The 21,886-nt window shown below is 39.7% G+C and overlaps 1 protein-coding gene across 1 annotated transcript in view; it reads right to left on the bottom strand.

The window, feature by feature from the left end:
* AGBL1 (AGBL carboxypeptidase 1) overlaps positions 1 to 21,886 on the bottom strand; it is a 4,745,443-nt gene that overhangs the window by 4,060,939 nt on the left and 662,618 nt on the right. Inside the window, exon 6 of the mRNA XM_044078361.1 lies at positions 16,409 to 16,446. Coding sequence (XP_043934296.1) covers positions 16,409 to 16,446 — 38 coding nt within the window. The remainder of the gene's footprint in view (positions 1 to 16,408; positions 16,447 to 21,886) is intronic.

The following is a 21,886-nucleotide window of genomic DNA, read 5'->3' on the forward strand; positions in this document are numbered from 1 at the left end:
TGTCTGTCTTTTCACTGTTTTCTGTCTATGTGTCTCTCAGTTGCACTATATGACCTATTGGGATTACACCAGTCATATGCAGACATTCCTACACATTTTATTTATGTTGCACATTGTGGGTAACAGTGCTTAATGCAACAGCACTATTAAGTGATTGCAAATCTACATTACCATATGACACCTGAGTAAACACATGCAGTCCAGCAGTTAGACCTTTATTGTCAGGCTATTATGCTTTTATTTACATACAATCTATATGAAACTCTCCCTGCCATATTCTCTGGTGTATGCAGTACATGCATTACACAATACAGGTTTTATACAGGCAATTCACTTACTACTACTTTTAGATTTATTTCCTATGACAGTACATGCAAGAGTATTACTAACCTGCCTCGTGTCACAACCACTCCAAGTGACATCCATGGGCCTCCTGGTTCATAGCCCACTCACTTGCCACTGTGATGGACATAAGAGAAATATTTAGCCATACCTATCCATAATATACATGAGCTGGCAATTATTAAACAGGTAGTGGACTGATACTTATACATGGCTGGGACCTCCCCTGTCCTCCTAGCCTCTTGGATCCACTGATCCAAGAGATCCCCCTTTCGCCACTTCAGATCAGCATAGTGATGCCTGACCTGCTCACCAGTTCAAGGTATACCAGTGGCACTGGTGAGGTCACAGGCAAGATGGCCCCAGGCTACTGCTTTATATTGGGAACCCTGTACTGGCCCTGCAGCAGTCTCTGGCTATGGTCTTTCACAAGGAGTCCCGCCATGACTCTGGACTCCTGGATACCCCAGCGCTGTGCCTGAAAGCGCACACCTTCTCCCATTCCAGACATATTGCCTACAAGGGGAAGCTGCAACCAGTTATAAGATGTATTCCCACCTGTTGGGTTTAAATAGGGCTGATTTCCCGCTCTTTGATTGGACAGTTTTGAAAAGGCTAAGTTATGGGCAGACCTGCTTTCCTAAGGTTGGCATTGCTTAAAGGGATATACCAATGGGCAGACTGAGTTAGCCTACAATATTACTTATACCTACTAATCTGGGCTGTGCAATGCTTAGCGTTGCTTAATATTTAAGTTGAATTATATTTGCTTTTTGGCATAGATTTTTATTCATTACATGTTATATATGTGTTTGGTATCTGTGATTCATGTGTATGTACACTGTATGGATCCTTGTGTTTATTAGGGGATCTCAACACTTTATTACAATGACACGTCACATCTGGGCTTAATGCAGTACTCCAGTTCACTTATTTATGTTATGTAGTAGGTTATGCAACATAAAGCTGTATATAGGTTCCTTTCACATGTTTAGTTTGAATTCCCTATAGTGTGGATCTGTTTGGTGATTTTTCAAATATATGTACTGCTGTGATGGCTTAGAGGTTAACTGCTGTGACTATGGTGTACAGTGTCCTTGGTTCAATACCTGCAAGGGCTGTTTATTTTGTTTCTGGCCAGAACAGAGGCTGTTGCATACATTAAGGCATGTTTAAGCAATTGTAAGCGGGTTTGCACGGGTTTGCGTGAAGGTAAGCAATGCTAACCTCCAGTTAAATATGCTTACAGAGAGTTAGCTTCAATATTGCTTAACCTGTGTGCGCATTGCTTACCCCCACGCAAATGGGCTTAAACTCGCTTACTACTGTTTAAATATACTTACTCCCACTTACTACTGCTTAACAGTGCTTACACTTGCTTACTAGTGCTTATTCATGCTTACCACTGCACTAATTTAGACAGTAATGTGTACTGGTTCTTGGGAAGGTGGTGGATTAGGTAAATTTATGCAGTTATTATTCATTACACATTTTACCTCCCATTTGTATCCTTGATTCCTGTGTACATATACTGTATGGGGCAGTTGTGATTATCTGTGGACTTTGCAACATTATGACGATAACACCTCACATCTGCATTTAATGCAGTACTCCATTTCACAAATATATGTTATAAATATATAAATGTTGTAAATATATGTTATCGTAGGTTATGCAACAAAATAAATTGATAATACAGTGATTTGACATGGAAGATGATCATGAAAAAGAAATAACACCAACTCATGAAAAAGACAAAAGGGCATTAAGGGTCAGTATCTATGATAAGTACCATTTTGTTTAATGCAGAAAGCTCCAGGGTACCAAAGAAATAGGGACTGACTGAAGTCTGAGTCAATATGTGTTTCAGCCATCTTATGTCAGATAGTAAACAAAAGCAAAGAATTATGAACATATCTATAATGATGGCACTCTCTTGAGGCACTCATAAAAATGGAGAACATCGATATCTGTGCAGTAACTGAGACCTGGTTCAAGGCTCCAGAGAGCACCCCTGCAATACCAGGCTACAACTCTAACCACACTTTTCAGCCAACTAACCAGGATCGAAACACTAAAGGTGGAGGAGTGTCCATATTCACCAAGGATATTCACGCCACCAGGTTAGTTGCCCAACACAATGCGTATGAAATTCTCCAGGTGCAACTAACAATAGGTAAGACTGCAGTCCAAATTGTAGCTTGCTACAGATCCCCCACCATGCCCCAAGATTCTCACTACACCTTTCTAAACATACTGGAAAATATTAATATACAACCAAAAACCCTGATACTGGGTGATTTCAACTACCCTGCCATTAACTGGGAAAACTACTCGTGTACCAACACCTTTGCCCAACGGTTCTTGCAATTCATAAATTCCAATGCCCTGGATCAACTAATCCATAGTCTCACCAGGGGCTCCAATATCTTAGACCTGGTCATTACCAACATGGGAAATCTATGCTCCACACCTATGGTCACCCCCTCCTTGGTCAGATCAGACCATAAGCTAATCACCCTTAACATCCACATCCCATCCCCACCCCCAACCCCCAGTAAGGAAACTTCTCCAAAGCCAACTTCATGCTACTTAAGTCAGAAGTTACAAATTTCATGACACCCATGCAGACGGGAAATGAAAGTTTGACTGCTGAGTCCTACACTAAGGCACTATACAAGCACATCCAGTCATGCATGAATCGTGCCATACCAAATAGAACCAAGATGCTATTCTCCAAAAAAAGGAAGCCAATCTGGTGGACCCCTGCCATAAACAAACTTTACAACAAAAGGAAGAAACTGTTGCAGAAAAGAAGAAAATACCAGGATGCAAAAAACTCCCTTACCAGCCTCAGTAAGAATCTGAGACCCCTCATAAAATCCTCCAAAGCTAGTTATGAAAATAAAATTGCCAAAGATTCCAAAGACAACCACAAGGCATTCTATAACTATGTCAAGAATCTAAATGGCAATGCTCAGATCTGCTCTGAGCTACAACAGAATGACATTAAATATACTGATCCCAAGGATATTGCCAATATCCTGGCAGATCGATTAAGTGCCAACTGCACCCCCCTCTCACCGCCTAAATTGCCCATCTCAATACCGGAAGATTGCCAAATTCCGGTAATAACAGCCACATAGGTAAAAAAAATGCACTCTCCAAAGCTAAGAATACAGCATCCATGGGACCAGATGACATCCCGGGCTGTGTACTATATGAACTACAAAATGAACTGGCTCCTCACCTAAGTGTCATGTTTAATCATACCCTAACCTCAGGCTTCATGCCCACTGAGTGGCGCACAGCTACAGTTATCCAACTCCACAAGGGGGGATCCACCTTGGATTCCGGGAACTAGCACCTCATCAGTCTGACCAGCCTGATTTGCAAGGCCATGGAACATATTATCATGGAACTTATAAACAATGACATTGGCAACATTAAAACACTGGACCCCACCCAGTTTGGGTTTGTGAAGGGCTGATCCTGTCTCCTGAACCTGATTGACTTCTTCAAATCAGTCTCCAGAGCCGTGGACGAGGGTAAGGCAGCCCACACAGCCTATCTGGACCTTGCCAAGGCCTTTGACATCATCCTCCACTCTGGAATCATAGATAAACTTATTAAGCTGGGCATTAATCTCTACGTCACTCGATGGTTTGCCAACTAGCTTACTGACAGAACCCACCCTGCAAAAGTAGCTGACTCCAAATCCAGCTCCAGACAAGTGACAAGTAAAGTACCTCAGGGTTCAGTCCTGGGACCTCTCTTGTTTGGCATCTACTTCTCTGAAGTACAGGTCAACACTAAGGGACTCTGGCTAACAAATTTTGCAGATGACTGCAAACTGGGAGCCATTATTGAATCCCCAAATGATATGGGTACTCTACAAAAGGGCCTTACAGAAACAGGTGCTTGGTGCCAGAGCCATGGGCTCAAGCTCAATGCCAAGAAATGTATAGTTATCCCCTTTGGGAAAAAACATGTACCCGTGAATTACCACATAGGTGGCAGTACACTAAACACCGAAAGTGTGATAAGAGACTTAGGGACACAGGTGGACAGTGGTCTCACCTTCGATAACCACATCGCCCCAACAGTCAGGAAATCCTTCTATGTGGCACACCTCATCACTAAGGGCTTTTCATCCAGAAGAAAAGGAGGTCATTGTCCCACTGTACTCATCCCTCATTAGACCCATTATAGAATACAATGCCCCATTTGGTATGTACCTTTCAAGACATCTGCAACAACTGGAAAGGCCGCAGAAATACCTCACTAAAAGAATCACAGGCCTAAAGCAGATGCCCTATGCTGACCGCCTTAAAAAACTCCAGCTATACTCTGTTGCATATCGTCTACTCCGAGGTGATCTCTGCTTAACATACAAGGCCATGTCAAACCCAGAGCTGTTGGACATGCTACACTTAAAGAAATCCCAATCCGTCAGAGCCACATGCTCCAGGAATCTAAACCTTGTCATCACAATAAACAAAACATGCTGGAGGGATATGTCCCTGACCCAGGGACTCCTCAGACTCTGAAATAGACTGCCCATACATGTCAAGCAGAGCACCTCTTTGGCCCTCTTCAAAAGGAACCTTGATGATTGGATGGGAGAAAGGAAATTCACCCCAGGGATCACGTCAGTCACCCAGCTAGACAGGGGTCCAGGTAAGTAAATAGTGTAGGAAGAAATAGCCAGGGAATTGTTATGGCTAGGCCTGTATAGGCCCTAGGGCTGATAGCCTAGTACAAACCTATGAACCTATGAAATATCAGAAATGGCCAAGTGAAGGTACTGACATGTGGTTTCTACTGAAGCAAACCAAGCACAAAGGCAATGATGTGAGATTTCAGTGGAATGGATTACAGTGAGCTGGATTACAGAACCAAAGATAAGATATACTGAAGACTGATCTACCACATTAAAAATATACTGTAATGGATAAACTACTGTGTTCTGCATATAGTTTGATGAATTCTCAAGAAGAGAAAAACTGAAGGGCATTATGGCTAGCTATTGATGTTATTCTACCAATCAGTGCAAAACAGAGGATATACAACAGCTTAAAGAGAAGAGGTAAGGATGGTAGAGGTAAGTACAAGCAGGTCGGCCATAAATTAAACTTTAAGTGAAGGCAGCAAATGAATACTCTGAAAAGAAGTAGCTGAATGGGTTAAGAATGAAAGCAAAGGACTTTTTAGGTATATTACAGAAATGAAAAACGTCAGGCTCATCCTTTCTAGGTTGCCTACATGAATACAAGAGGAAGATCACATACAACAAAGAGCAAGAACTATACTGAAATAAAACATGCCTCTGTCTTTACACAGGAAAGGGTGATGCAGGGTGCCATGCTAAAAGAGAGTGTGAGGTTAGACAAAAAAAACAAAACAATGGATGACATGCAAATAGAGGTGGAGGACCTGGAGAGGAAAATGATTGGGATAAGGGAAAACAAAGCACAGAGACCAGAGTCTGCTTCCCTGCCTCTGCAGAAAGCTGGCTGGTGTGGACCAGAATATATTTTATCTGACATTTGCAATAGCCAATAAAGCGCTACCTGAGGTATAGAAAATGGCAAAAGTGGCACCATTTTCAGGGGCATAACAGCAGCAGCAGTTAAAAGGGGTCTATATTATAAGCTCAACCGTTTAGCTTGTTGAACACTGAAATGTCAACAGCTAAATGGTGAAAGCTTAAAATCGCGAATGGCCACTTACGTGAATTCTTTAATCAGGAAAGAATTCGCTTGGCTGTCACAAATTAAAATAAACTCCAAACCCTAACAAAGTGGGGGGCTTTGCCCCACACACCCCATGATGTGGAGGGCTGTGTCCCCCACCCCTCTAATTAAATATATCAACTCCGAAATCACTCTACTTTGGGAAAGGGCAAATTCCCAATAACGGCCAAGCAAATTCTTTCCCGATGAAAGAATTCACTAAGTGGCCATTCGCAATTTTAAGCTTTTGCCATTTAGCTGTCGACGTTTCGGCATTTGACATGCTAAGCAGTCAAGCTTATAATACAGACCTGTTAAAGGCATAGTGGACAACAACATATCCTATTTCCTGCACAGAAGGCCTAGTCACTCAAAGCCAATCTAGAATTACAGCGGGGTTGCAGAAAACCTTGAAGATGGAGTACCAACAGATGGGATCTACCTGATCTTCAGCAAGATCTGACTCCATTCCACAGATGTAGCTTCTTTGAATATTGCATGGATTGGAGGCAGGATTGATGAAGTAGATTTTATTAAGGTTAGATAGCAGGACACTGTGAGATATCATCAGCACTAAAAGGAAGTGAACAGAATAGTGCTGTATGCATCCATATCCAGTAGCACTCAGTGTGTTTAATTCAGATATAAGTGGGGGTTAAACAAGGATCAGCATCTATTCAGATGAGACAAATGTAGGTGCAGCAGTGCAGGATGGAGCAATGATCTAATCATCTAAGAAAGGGCTTGTAAAGGCTGACTATGCAAGCAGAAAGATGGCACCTGAGATCTAGTGCAGAAAATTGAAAACTACTACCCTTGCACAGCAACAAACTTAATGCAAAGCATTAAGTAGGATAAGTGAACTAAATCTAAAATCTAAAAGGGCAGGAAATGATAATGAGTGATAAGCACACAGAGGTATAGAGTGAGGACATCGGCTTCCCTTTCATTAAAAAGGTGTGTTGTACTTTAAGGGAGACAGAGCTAAAAGTAGAGTAAAACAGATTCCACTCTACCCTTTCCCTGATCAGCTATACCATGAGCACTGTGCCATTCAAACAATGAACATCAGGTTGCTGAAAGTCATAAGTAAAGCCAATAGAACAATGTGTGGGTAAAGGGGAAAGGTTATAACCAGATATTTATGAGTTTGGGCTCTTCCTACTAGAGACTGTAATATGCATGGAGAATGTCATATAGCTTCTCAAGATCATGTCAGGGAGCTACGATGAGGTGGCTCTGAAATGTAAGAATGGATACAGACAGCAGACTGAACAAACTACTCATTTTATATGCAAAAATATTAATTTGCAGAGTTGTTGTGGAATCATGAAACTGACTCCTGGAATGTGTATCGTGAGGAAATCCATGGTGGCATTTGATAGGTTTAGAAATGTGATGAAAGGAGGGTTGGAGTAAATTAATATGCAGGAAAGGTAAAATAAGAAATGCCATTAAAGAACAGGTAGGTTAATTGTGTTCTTTTTCTACTCAACAAATATAATGCCATGTCATGCCAATAATCTCATGAATTACACTGGTAAATGTTATTGTACAATAACTTATAGCTGGTTACTATCTCTTTACTATTTTGTATTGTCTTACAGATGAACAAACCCTGATGACAAATAACCACTAATATGCATCACTGGAGTAAGTAGTTCACAAGGGGCAGGGTGAGTATATCCTGCTTGCACTCCTATGTGTGCTGAACCTTTCCAACCATGTTATATACTCAGAGAGCCACATAAGTGAATATTGGATGCCACAAGACTACTGTGCCCTCCCAGTGCATACATAAAGTGACAAATCATGTTAGTCATTAACCTCACAGTACTTTGTCATGCTGTACCCCCTTTAGTGTCATGTACGTAGAATTGATTATAAACACTGTATAGCAGATGCCTTATTCGTGCCCCTGTTGTGCTCCCTACAGCTCAATATGCTTAGATGAAATACTAGAGCATCGGCTGTAGGGTCCCTAATCCTTGCATCTGTGGTGCTTTTTTCATTACCTTGTACTTACGGTGAAACTAATGGTGAGTCACTGCTGCCCCACTGTGCCTGTCCAGCATTGTCCATGGCTAAAATCCCTCAGTTTCCATTTGCCTGTGATCTAACTTTGAGCAAGCTACTTACCAGATAATGGTTTGGGGCTACCCCTGAAAAGAGGCAATTGGAACTAGTAAGTTTACTCACTTAATAAACTAAAAATGTCAAGAACATGGTGATTTTCATCTGTGTTTTCTCTGAGCCCTCAGCATGTCATGAAGGTGACTTATTAGTTAAATGGTGTAGTATGTCTAGGTTATCATGAAACAGTATACAAGTTACACTGCTTGTTGCCCATGCTTTACTGGTGCTATTCTACCAATGATACGTGTGAATTACTGACTTCTTAGGATAGGCATCCGTGAAAGAACTGACATCCTTGCATGTGTTCTTGCTGCAAAACTAGTACAGAATCCAAACAGATGGCTGAGGGCCCTGTCATTGGCAGTTCACCTATCATACACTGATGACCATGGCTTATATAGTCATGCTATGCAGTCCACAAGGCATATCAGCTGACACGGTGAAAATAGAACCTGAACATCTCATTGTTTTTATACACAGCGACTTGATATAGAATCTTAGCTTTAATATCTTGTTATTAAAATACTCAGATCATTATATGCATCCACAATACCCAATATTAGAACACCCAGATCATTACATGTATCCACAGTGCCTAATGCATTGCCAGTTAATGAGTAATTGTTATTAAATTTCCTCAGACCAGAATCCGGTGAGCTGATTTACATGTACTTGACCTCATCTGACTCTCATTAAGCCAAGCACTCAAAAATAATAAAGCATACTATAAATTCTCTAGGCCTATTGCTGAGTAATTATTCTGGTCATTTTAACATTATCAGATTTTGGCACAAGGCCATTCACCTACAATGAAAACAACAGAGGTGTGACACAGACAAGTTAATATCCCTACCCTTGCTATGAAAAAATGTCATCTGACTGCCATAACTATGGGCAAGGCCCTGGTAAACCTCGGATAGATAGAGAGACCAGGTATAATGCAAATTGAAGGATATGCAGTGCTGTAAGCCAGTCTTATTAACCACTGACCTTTCTAATCAGTTTCTGACATTCAAGGATGCCTCAGAGGCAGGCTTTGAAGCAGTATTGGCACAAACAAGAGGATGGCGAGCATCCAAATATGTTAGATCACCCGAAAAATAAGTGAGAGTGAATAGAAATATTCAGTGAATGAAGGAAAGTACTTAGCCATTATCTTGGGTGCTGTCCACTCTTAAATATCTGTTGGGCAGAGAGTTTTTGCTACTTATAGACCATACACCCATTCAGTGGCTCTATAGCCAAAGCAATAGAAATTATAAGCTAGTCAGCCTTAATTCTGTAACCCTTTCAATTTAAAATGTATTGCATGAGATATTAGGGCCTACATTCCATTTGAAGTTGGAAGAACATGTTACAATAACAATAATGGATTTGCCCTTATCATAAGACTCCAGCAGTTGTGAGTAAATCCATATATAATGTCCATCTAAACAATGCAATATAACTAAAATATCCCACACATTGAAAGCACTAGCAGAAACCTTGAATGGATGCAGATAATGCAACGGACAAAAATGCATTTGATTTTAAGATCAAACTGCAATGCAAGCTATGTTGGAGGGGGTGATAAATGGAAATACTTTAAAATTCTAAGATGTAAAAGACTGTATTAATTAGGATATCCCTAATACACTGGAATGTAAGTGGCCCTTCTCCTGGGACAATAACATTTTATTTAATCCTTCAATTTTTGTAATACATGCTATAAATATATTTCTAAAGTTCATATCCCTATCCAACTAGAGACGGCTTCAGCTTTCCTGTCAGATATCTTTCTAACACCATTAGTTAGTTAGTTAGTTAGTTAGTTAGTTAATTAATTAATTAATCACTTTTTCTTCCTTTTTCTTGATGTGGCTTTTGCTACACTGCTTGCTGACTATCAAGCTTCAGTCTTGTCAAATGCACCATTTTATTCCCTCCCTGGAGTTTTGACTCATGCTCAAGGTGAGTGATATCTGGTGGGAGTTGTCATTCAGTGAGCCATGAGGGTGCGTAGTGCCATTGCTACTATCTTGCTAATGAAGCATTTTCTGGTGGCTTAACCTACCTGTCCTGGTTAGGAGGACTGGTCATCTACATCACTGCAGAAGCACATAATGTCCTCCTACATCACATTCTTACACATCATCTAAAATGTCTACTACCCACAGGGAGGTGCTGAGCCATTCTTACACATCCACTAAGATGTCTACTACCCACAGGAGGCTTGCTGGTCCTAATTCTCAGCCTCAGGTCACATAAATACATCCCTGTCCCTTCTCCAAAAGGACGCCTGCTGTACACAATAGGCTCCTCCCGATGAATGATAAGTACTTAAACAACTAATGTAACTCAGGTCACCTGGGGTGATGTTAGGAGGCAGTTAGCGTAAATATAATGTCACATTTAATTTAATTCAAGGTGAAACAAACCAAGCAACGCTGTAGTTCAACAATGGTGGATGAAGGTTTTTTTTACCTGAAAGCTGTGTTTTATTAAACACCATTGTTGAACTACAGCATTGCTTGGTTTGTTTCATCTTGGGATATCTGCTTTTTATGAACTAAGCTTTATTCTTCATCTGTCTGGCTGTTTTGTGACATTTAAATTAACTCACAAGCAAATTATTAACTGTAGTGAGATATTGCATACTCATTTGCTATTTGAACATCTGCAGAATTTTATACAGAAGCATAATGCCAATAACCAAATACCTGTGCTAATTCTTAGCTTTGAAAGGTTGTTATAATCATCAGGTTTTTATCTGTTTTCCTTCCTAGCCTAGCACATGAAACACGTACTATGAATGCAGGCTTGAGCTGCTTTGCTTTATGTGAAGAATCATATTACCATATATTTACTGCTTAAAACACAGAATAACAGAACACGTATTGTAATTTACATGCTACTTACAGAATTAAAGATTTATTTATACCTTTTGCATGCTAGAAAAAAAAAAAATATATATATATATATATATATATATATATATATATATATATATATATATATATGTATATATATATATATATATATATATATATGTGTGTGTGTATACATATATATATATATATATATATATATATATATATATATATATATGTATATATATACATATATATATATATATATATATATGTGTGTATTATTTATACTTGCCTATTACAAAAACTCAGTAAAACACTTTAAGCTCTTTTATTCATAATGTAACCATTCACGTATGTACATGCATTCAATACAAACCAGTTCAATGAAGCCAAACAATGTTAACAGTATGTATGTATGTATGCTGTATCTCATCCTAGTGGTTTGCAAGCATATCTGTTTCTATTTTGATGATTTACCCAGAAGAGAACATAAATGAAAACGCTTGATACAGTACTGAAGCTGTTTTTAAGCTGTACTATTTTCTAGCAGCTGCTGAGTAGAAGTACAACATAATTTGCCCCTGAGGGATTTGCCTCAAAATGCATTACTACTGTTGTGTGTTATCTCATTAAAACAGCATTTAGTAAAGTGGGTACATACCAAATAAATATAACTTCATAATATGTACTGCTACCATCTCATGTTTGACAGAACCCAAAGTAAGTCTTACAGAAGGAAATAAAATCATTGATTTGTCTGAAATGAACACCATGAACATTGTCTTACATAATGTATGACTCAGTGTAGGCTGTAATTCATTGTAAAACTTGAAAGGCACAAACTACAGTTATCATATTGGTTCAGAGTGTAAGATAGGATAGGTATATTAGTCACTACGGAATTAGGATCAAGTCCTAATAATGCTGCAGAGTTTAGCATGTTATCACATCCCTGAATTTAGTTAAATATCAATGGGAATATCTTATTTTGGTAGTTTACTGCAAATATCACATTGTCCATATTTTGCAGCAAGGTGGCATTTGTTGCATTGAGAAGAGAAATAAAATGGATGTTTATATGACCATGCTCAACAGTATCTGGGCATGCAATGCAAACTCCTAATATTCATATAACCCCTTTTACACCTCCTGTGTTACCACTAACAGTAAACAGTTAGAGTTATAAGAGCCAATTACCTATTACTGCACCAGATATATATTCCACAGATTTGCATATATGAAATTGTGCACGCCCCTGCATGTGTGTGTGTGTGTGTGTGTGTGTGTGTGTGTGTGTGTGTGTGTGTGTGTGTGTGTGTGTGTGTGTGTGTGTGTGTGTGTGTGCACATGTGCGGAAGGGGTTCTACTGTGAGTCATTTCTAGGTACAGCAGCTTCATAATACTTTAAGTCTCTGCTAGGTAATTAAGGCACACTCACAATTAGAAATTCATTATTTTACTGGAGTGTTAAATTTATAAGTTAATATTCCTTGTGCATTACCCTCTTACTGTACTATTTCTTATATTTTCTTTAATGTTTTCATCAGCTGATCCTAAAAATGGTCCACAGGGATCAGAGTTCTTCCCTGGTCAATAAACAAGATAAAATAAATATAAGGTAAGGTCAATTACATTTAGTTTAGAAGTTTAGAGTAAAGTATTTAATTTTGTGGGAATGTCACAGCCCCTTTACTAGTTCTGTGGTACAGAAGGTAGTCCTGTGTTTCCAGAGTGGTTTGCATTCACGTTAGGCACTGGCTGGCATATAAAGGCATCAGTCATTTGGCCTCAAATGACCATGGTCTAGTAAGCACAAGCAACCCATAAGGCAGGTATATTTGACAATTCTGACCTAAAGATATAAATATCATATTCATATAAACCAATAGACACACCTGGGATAAGTAAATGAGCTGTCCTTCTGATGAGATGTTAAACTGTGGCCCAATTTGCCTGAGCAGTTTGTAGGTTGGATGGATGTAACAGATCCCAAGGTACTTATTAAAAAGAGTATTGAAGCTCCCTGTGGTCTGATCAAATTTCCCCTAGTCAGTATGAATGCCACCTTGGATCTCCGTTGAAGAGAGAAAATTGGCCTACCAGGACTAACCTGGTCAACACAATATAAATAGAAAAATAAATGGTCTCTTCTGGACTGCTTTAAATCTTAACAGTAGATAATTGTTTCATACCCGCATGCTTATTTTACTGTTATGTTATCCTAAATAGAAAGGTTGTTTTTTTAATTCAATTAAAACTTTCCAAATGTTTACGATATTACTGCATTTTTTATTCTTATTCAATTATTTATTTTATGCGTTTTTATCCATACAGTCCTTCAGTAATTGACTGCCCCCCATTTGTTCCCTCTTGGAATGAGAGACAGTTACCAGACATAGTCACCCAGGCAACTTTTGGGGTTTTCTTATGATACTCTACATTCCTACCTACAGAAAGTTGTGGAAAGCTCTGACCTGCACAAGGTCCTGCTATTTCTTGCCTGCACAAGAATGTGCTTTCTCTTGTACATTCTTCCAAGATGAAAATTGTTTACTGCACCTTGGTAGAGACAAGTGCACATCCCAATCTGTTGCTGTATGCTATATTCCCACTTCACTGTCAAGCCATCATCGGCAGACAACTCCCATCCTCCCTGGCTGGATCCTCCAACATTTGATTCTTCTTATCAATCTAGGGTCATCTGAGTCATACAGAGTGATTCATCCTTTTGTGCTATAGAGCTGATAATTTATTTTTATCATAAATGAAAAGTTGGTTAAAACTGACACAGTATTACTGTATGTAAATAACACTGTGTCAAATAGAGGCACCATAGACTAGGTTCATTTATCTCTTCTGTTAACATTTTCTTAGGATTTGTAATACTAAACAACTACGGTGTTTTATAATATGCTGGATCACAAAGAAAAAACATTTTCTAATATATATTAAGACATAAAGTTTATATGACATTTGACAACTAAACGCATCTTTAACAAAAAAAATAAAATAGATAAATAAAAACATTGACATAATAGTGGCACATTCTGTCTGAAGGATAGCTATGAAGAGGATGAAGAATGGAAAGGCTGTTGGTCCAGATGACATACCTGTGGAAGCATGGAGGTTTTTAGGTGAAATGGCAGTGGAGGTTTTAACTAGATTGTTTAATTAAATCTTGGAAAGTGAGAGGATGCCTGAGGAATGGAGAAAAAGTGTTTGGTACCGATTTTTAAGAATAAGGTTTATGTGCAGAGCTATAGTAACTACAGAGGGATTAAATTGATCAGTCACAGCATGGACTTATGGAAAAAAGTAGTGGAAGCTACGTTAAGAAGGGAGGTGATGATTAGTAATTAGCAGTATGGTTTCATGCCAGGAAAGAGCCCTACAAATGTGATCTTTGAGAGTGTTGATGGAGAAGTAAAGAGAAGGTCAGAAGGAGTTGCATTGTGTCTTTGTGGACTTAGAGAAAGCATATGACAGGGTGCCTAGAGAAGAGTTGTGGTACTGTATGAGGAAGTCGGGAGTGTCAGAGAAGTATGTAAGAGTGGTACAGCATATGTATGAGGGTAGTGTGACAGCGGTGAGGTCTGCAGTAGGAGTGATGGATGCGTTTAAGGTGGAGGTGGGATTACATCAAGGATCAGCTCTGAGCCCTTTCTTATTTGCAATGGTGATGGACAGGTTGACAGATGAGATCAGACAGGAGTCCCAGTCGACTATGATGTTTGCAGATGACATTGTATTCTGTAGTGAGAGTAGGGAACAGGTGGAGGAGACCCTGGAGAGTTGGAGATATGCTCTAGAGAGAAGAGGAATGAAGGTCAGCAGGACTAAGACAGAATATATGTGTGTGAATGAGAGGGAGGATAGAGGAATGGTGAGGATGCAGGTAGTAGAGGTGGTGAAGGTGGATGAGTTTAAATACTTGGGATCAACAGTTCAGTGTAATGGTGAGTGTGGAAGAGAGGTGAAGAAGAGAGTACAGGCAGGATGGAGTGGGTGGAGAAGAGTGTCAGGAGTGATTTGTGACAGACAACTACCAGTAAGAGTGAAAGGGAAGGTCTACAAGAGGGTAGTGAGACCAGCTTTGTTATATGGGTTGGAGACAGTGGCACTGACAAAAATGCAGGAGTCAGAGCTGGACATGGCAGAGTTAAAGATGTTAAGATTTGCAATGGGTATGACGAGGGTGGACAGGATTAGGAATAAGTATATTAGAGGGTCAGCCCAGGTTAGAAAGTTTGGTTACAAAGCCAGAGAAGGCAAGATTACATTGGTTTGGACATGTGCTGAGGAGGGATGCAGAGTGTATTGGGAAAAAGATGCTAAGGATGAAGCTGCCAGGTAACAGGAAAAGAGGAAGGCCTAAGATAACGTTTATGGATGTGGTGAGAGAGGACATGCAGGTAGTTGGTGTGACAGAGCAAGCTTCAGAGGACAGGAAGAAATGGAAACAGATGATCCACTGTGGTGACCCCTAACGGGAGCAGCTGAAAGAAGAAGAAGAAGATTCTGTCTGAATTCCAGATTTAATATTTATTTCAGTATGTATATCATTACTCCATATTACAGGGGGGAGACATTTCTTGGTATATCATTTTCACCCTCCAGCAATGCACAGTCCTACCTATGTAGTTAAACAACTCTGTTTATGTCATTTATGCAGGATGATAAAAAACATTTGACTCACAAATACATGAGGTTTATGTTTGGCACTGCAGTGTATTGTCCTTCACATGATGACACAGCAAGTACCTTCTTTTAATGACCGAGATAATTAAAGAAATATGCAAATATTGGTTGTTTAAAGAACATCATCTATCTAGACTGCTACTTTCCTAAATGCTTCAATTTACCCTTTATTACATCTTAACAGCAGCACAGTGGATAGTGTTGTCACCTGAGAGCAAGAGGTTCTCCGGTTTGATTATCGGCTGGGGAGCAGGGAGTTTGCATGTCTACCCTGTGTTCATGTGGGTTTCCTCCAGGTGCTCTGCTTTATTCCCACACTCCAAAGACATGTAGTAGGTGAACTGGACACTCTAAACTGGCCATAGATGTGAGTGTGTGGTATGGAAAAATAGCCATGGCACGGTTAGCTACCTGGTGGTGTGAACCTTGGTTACAGATGATTATCACTGTCAAAGTGACACACTGACTCCATGTGTAAAAATGTGAAAAGAGGTTGCAGATAGATGGATTATACCTTAGAGCCTTTTGGTTTTTTTTTTAATATTGATTATCTTAGGAAGTGTCTGAAAATGTTTCATGAATTAAACTGCTAAGAGATAACTGTTTCTTCTTTGATCTGTACAGTAGTATATAAAATGCACCTACCCGATTTCATCAAGGCTGCAAAGGCTTCAGCTGCTGCCCTGTAAAATAAAGAAGAGATATAGTATGTTAATACTTTACAGTCACAATTTTTACAGACATTTTTGTCAAGCAAAGTAATCTTTATGAACAAAGAAGGTATAATAGATCATTGTAATATTAAAGGTATATGTTCAAAGTGAAGTCATATGCATGTCTGTGTGTGCATGTATCTGTGTGTGTGTGTGTGTGTGTGTGTGTGTGTGTGTGTGTGTGTGTGTGTGTGTGTGTGTGTGTGTGTGTGTGTGTGTGTGTGTGTGTGTGTAATATATATATATATATATATATATATATATATATATATATATATATATATATATATATATATATATATATATATATATATATATATATATATATATATATATATATATATATATATATATATATATATATCTATAGTCACCATGTTTGTATCTAATTAAGCAGTTTAACAGCTGTATATGTACATGTCTGGAGAGTTTCCAGGCATTAAACATATGGAAGAATTTGGGCATATGCAAAAATCTGAATTAGTGTGCAGGTAAGTGTTTGAAATAGTTTACCGTTATAAGGTAGCAGATGGTTTGTGCGACAGTCAATTGAGCGAAAGCAGACCTGCAAAAATCCAGAATGTCACATCACAGATGTTCGAATGACTGAAGTGGGACTGCAATGCGCCATTCAAATGAATAACATCTGTTCAACATCTGTATTCCATATAGTGAGTTTCGACATAGTGCCGCAAACACTTTTTGAAATTCGCTTATATGGGTCGCTGTTATGCACGATCGCACAAACCATCCATGACTTTATGAAATTAAAGCCTTTGAATTACATACATGTGCCTAAATACTTACATATGGTTAAAATACACAAGTTTAGTTATTATGTTTTTATGTTAGTATATAAATTATACATGTAGCTATTGGAATGCAATCATGATGGCTGAATGTTTGTGTGCACATAATTTCAGACTGAAAAGGTTAGTTGTCCTTGCGGGCCATTTTAAGCTTAGCCAATTTCCTTTTTTTGGTGTTCAAAATAACCTATCCCATTTGTTTATAAATTAGTATCATATGTCCCATGGTTGATAATTATATATTACTTGTGAGAATAACTGGGATCATACCACAGATAATTTGAGGGTACCCATACATGGAATAAAAAGGCCTTGGTTACATTTTCTGTTTCCAATCCACTGATCTAAGGTGTGCTTGAATATAGACAAGGAAGAACTTTGTTTTATAAGAAGGGGAGTCTGGTCCAGAGCAGCAGTATCCTCTATGAGATATATCTGTCACTCTAAACTATTATGTTGATGTTGCAGAGAGGTTTAGATTCCTAGACCAAGTATTTCTAATGCTATTTGACTTGATGATGTGTAGTAAACTAATCAGTAATAGGTTGAAGGTTGCCTTGTATGCCAAACACAAGTCACTTCTTAGCAGTTGGGAGGATACTGAGTAAAGTGACAGGGCTTTGAGTCAGTCCAAGTGGGACATATTGTTTAGTAATTGTACCTTTTATTAAGGTATCTCTAAGGACATTCCAGTTGTTGCTTGTATCTGAGGAGATACATGACAAAGAGGACATTCTATTCAATGACTGGCCTAATGAGGGCTGAGTAAAGGGAAACAATGATCCCTAGAACTAGATGTGAAGGCTGCCAGCCTAGCTAGATAAAATTTTGTAGATAATTCTTTCATTTGTAAATATTAATAGAAGCCACAGTCTTGTTCTCTTAAATGTAAGAAAATTGTGTTAAATGTTGAACATCAAAAATGCAACAACAGTGCACTCTTCTGGAAGAAAGCTGATAAGTCAGACATTGTATGTCTGATCTCAGACTCAGATACGTGATGTCTGGACCAGCAGATTCTTTCTATTGTTTTGAGATAAGAGTTAGTTGCTAGATTTTACATATATAATGTCTTTAATTGCTGTCGTTTCCTGACCAGGTGCAAAATCAAAGATATGTTAAACTCTGAGTTTCTGTTAGCCTGGGAACCAGAGAAGAATGATGCAATCTAAAATGAGTCAGGACAGGACAAGCTCAGGGAACACATGACAACAGAAAATGGTATGGTATGACAGGAATGCTCGTGCTAGAGAGTATGCTGTAGGGCAGCAGGTAATTTTTCTCATTCCTGTGAGAAACATGGGAGGGACCCTACAAGGTGGTAAGAAAGTTAAGTGATGTTAACTACATGGTGGAACTGCTAGTCAGTAGTCAGGGGCACAAATTGTAATGTTAACATGATGAAACCTTACCATGATAGGGAGGTCCGTGTGCTGAGTATTTGCAGGGATTGCAGGAGGAGTCTGATGGAGATCTGGTAACATCTCCTCAGTGAGGCTTGGACTGACACCTCAGTGGAAGGGGTAGTGATATCCCAGCAGTTATCTCCTACTGAGGTTTGAGAAATCCAAGCAGTGTTACAGGAGTTTGGGGACATGTTCAGTGGGAAACCATGGTGCACCCACCTGGTGCAGTACCGGGTGGAAACAGGACCCCAAAGGCCTATTAGGCAGGCCCCTTATAGGGTGCCTGAGAGAGTCAAACAGACTCTGAGGGAGGTGATACAGGAGATGTTGGAACTAGGGGTAATTCAAGAGTCCAACAGTCCCTTGGCCTCCACAGCGGTGCTGGTGCCAAAGAAGGATGGCAGCACCAGGTTCTGTGTGGACTACAGAAAATTAAATAGTCACACAGAGTCAGATGCATACCCCATGCCTAGGACAGATGAGGCCCTAGAGCAGCTGGGTGGAGCTAAGTATCTTACTATCATTGATCTTACCAAGGGTTACTGGAAGGTGCCCTTGACTCCCACCGTTAGAGAGAGGTCAGCCATTGAGACTTACTTTGGCTTGTATGAGTTCACAAAGATGCCCTTTGGGATGAAAAATGGCCCAGCAACTTTCCAGAGGCTGGTACATCATATCCTAGCAGGAGCAGGAGAATTTGTCCTTGCAAACCTAGATGATATTGTCATCTACTGCCATTCCTGGCAAGAGCACCTTCAACATGTCAGGGAGGTGTAGGGCAGACTATAGAGGGCAGGGTTGACCATTAAGCCTAGCAAATGTCAGGTGGGTTTGGCAGAGGTCTCTTACCTGGGACATAGCATTGGGAGTGGTAAGAGCAGGCCAGAACCTGCCAAAGTGGAAGCCACTCAGGCATGACCTGCACCTGTTACCAAAAAGCAAGTGAGGACATTCTTAGGGACAGAAAGTTCCTCCCCAGTTATAGTACCATAGCTGCTCCCCTCACAGACCTGACAAGGAAAAACAGGCCAGATAAGGTAGTGTGGACCCCATCATGTGAGCAGGCATTCCAGAAGATCAAAGAAGCTTTGGAAGGATCTCCTGTGTTAACCAGTCCAGACTACAGCAAAGAATTTGTTGTGCAGGTGGATTCTTCGAACCATGGGAAGGGAGCTGTACTTAGTCAGATTTCTTCAGAGGGAGAAGAGCACCCAGTGGTTTATCTCAGTTGTAGGCTCCAACCCAGGGAGGAATGCAATGCAGCTGTAAAAAAGGAATGTCTAGCCATAGTGTGGGCACTGGAGAAACTTCAGCCTTATCTGTATGGAAGAAAATTCACTGTAGTTATGGATCTTAATCCCCTAACATGGTTACACGAAGCCAGCCAGAAAAATGCCAAGTTGCTAAGATGGAGCCTAGGGTTGGAAACATATATGTCAGTGCAGCACCACAGTGGGATTAGCAATGCCAATGCAAATGACCTCTCAAGACAGAAAATGGGGTAAGGTATACTCAGATAGACCTAACCCTCTCAAGCAACATTTCTCAAGGGTCACTTGAAAAACTAGCTTGAGTTCTACGGGGGGGGGGGGGTTATGTGAAGGCTGCCAGTATAGCTAGATAGAATTGTGTTGATAATTCTGTCATTTGTAAATATTCTCTTAAACGCAAGAACATTGTGTTAAATGTCGAATGTCAAAAAGCAACAGCAGTGCACTCTGCTGGAAGAAAGCTGATAAGTCTAGCATTGTATGACTGCTTGATATCAAACTCAGAGCCATGATGTCTGGACCAGCAGATTCTTTCTATTGTTTTGAAACCAGAGTTAATTGCTAGAGTTTACATATATAATGTCTTTAATTGCTGTGGTTTCCTGACCAGGTGCAAGATCAAAGATATGTTAAACTCTTGAATTTCTGTTAGCCTGGGAACCAGAGAAGAATGATGTAATCTAAAATTAGTCAGCAGTGATGTATTATCAATTTAAAAGACTGTCTCAGAAAGAGAGGAAGGGCATTTTGGATTTTGTCTAAAGCTGACAACAACTCACCAGTACTCTGCTTTTGCTCTTTATGTAAATTTATTTAGAACTGTGATTGCTCTTAGGAAAAGATAGAAAATAGTAAGTTTAGTCTAGCTGTTTTCTATATTTATGTCAGAACTATTCTATAGTATTATTTTAAGCATTTTCCTGTGATTTCTAAACTCTCGACTACCACTGTGTAGCAAGAAGTATTGTCTTGTGTTTTTATTTATTAAAAATTTTTTAAACTTTCAACTGTGGCTCTTTTGTGTAGAGATAATTTAAGCTCTAGATTACACTGCATGTATATAATGATACTGTACCAAGCCACTCCAATAGTTTTGCTGTTCAGTCACACTTACTATTTGGATAATAATATAGCACAGTGCTAATTGGACACCTTTAGGTAAGGGCCTTTTTAGTAGCTGATATTAGTGTTTGGTGGCATCTGGTACCACCTTATAGACTGGCAGGAAGGGGAATAGCTGAAGAACCTGTGCCAGACTTCCCCAGGAGTGTCTGTGTGTTTGTATATAACTCATATTTTAGAGTGTCTGTGTGTGCATGTGTGTGTCAGCTACTTGGGCAGGGACATGAAGCACTGGTTGGACAGAGAGGGTGCTGGAGGTTTTGGCTTGACCACCAGGCTGAGATCTGGACCCTATACCTGTGCCAGTGGGGACTCTTACTGGGGATCTGGAGAAAAAGGGAGAAACCAGTCCCAGACTGACTGTGTCTCTGCGTGCTCTTAAGGGAAATTGTACTTTACTTTGTGTGCATTTCTTATCCTTACCAATGTGGATGCCACTCACTGGTGTTAGTTGTGAGGATTGAGGCTCCTTGATTACTGAGCCAGTGCACAGGCATCACATTTGACACAATACATTTGTTTATATGTTGTGCAATATTGAAGGATTTTCTTACAACATACATATGTTGGTCAAAAGCTAGGTCAGTGTCCACATAAGTTATCAAAGCTGAACAACTGGGTCAGCTCTTAGGGGCATATGTCAATGCGGTGGTTCCCTATGGTAGATGACTTTCCAAAGGATGCAATAATCCATTTTTGGCATGTAGTTTCAGTCCGTGATTTTGGCACCAGTTATTTAATTGTGACAAGCCTTCCAGCAGGATAGTTAAGTCATTTAGAGATTCAATGAGTGTTCCTAGCT

This window comes from Protopterus annectens, chromosome 7.part0 (genome assembly GCF_019279795.1).
Source record: "Protopterus annectens isolate FY-2018-M chromosome 7.part0, PAN1.0, whole genome shotgun sequence".
Taxonomy (NCBI): Eukaryota; Metazoa; Chordata; order Ceratodontiformes; family Protopteridae; genus Protopterus; species Protopterus annectens.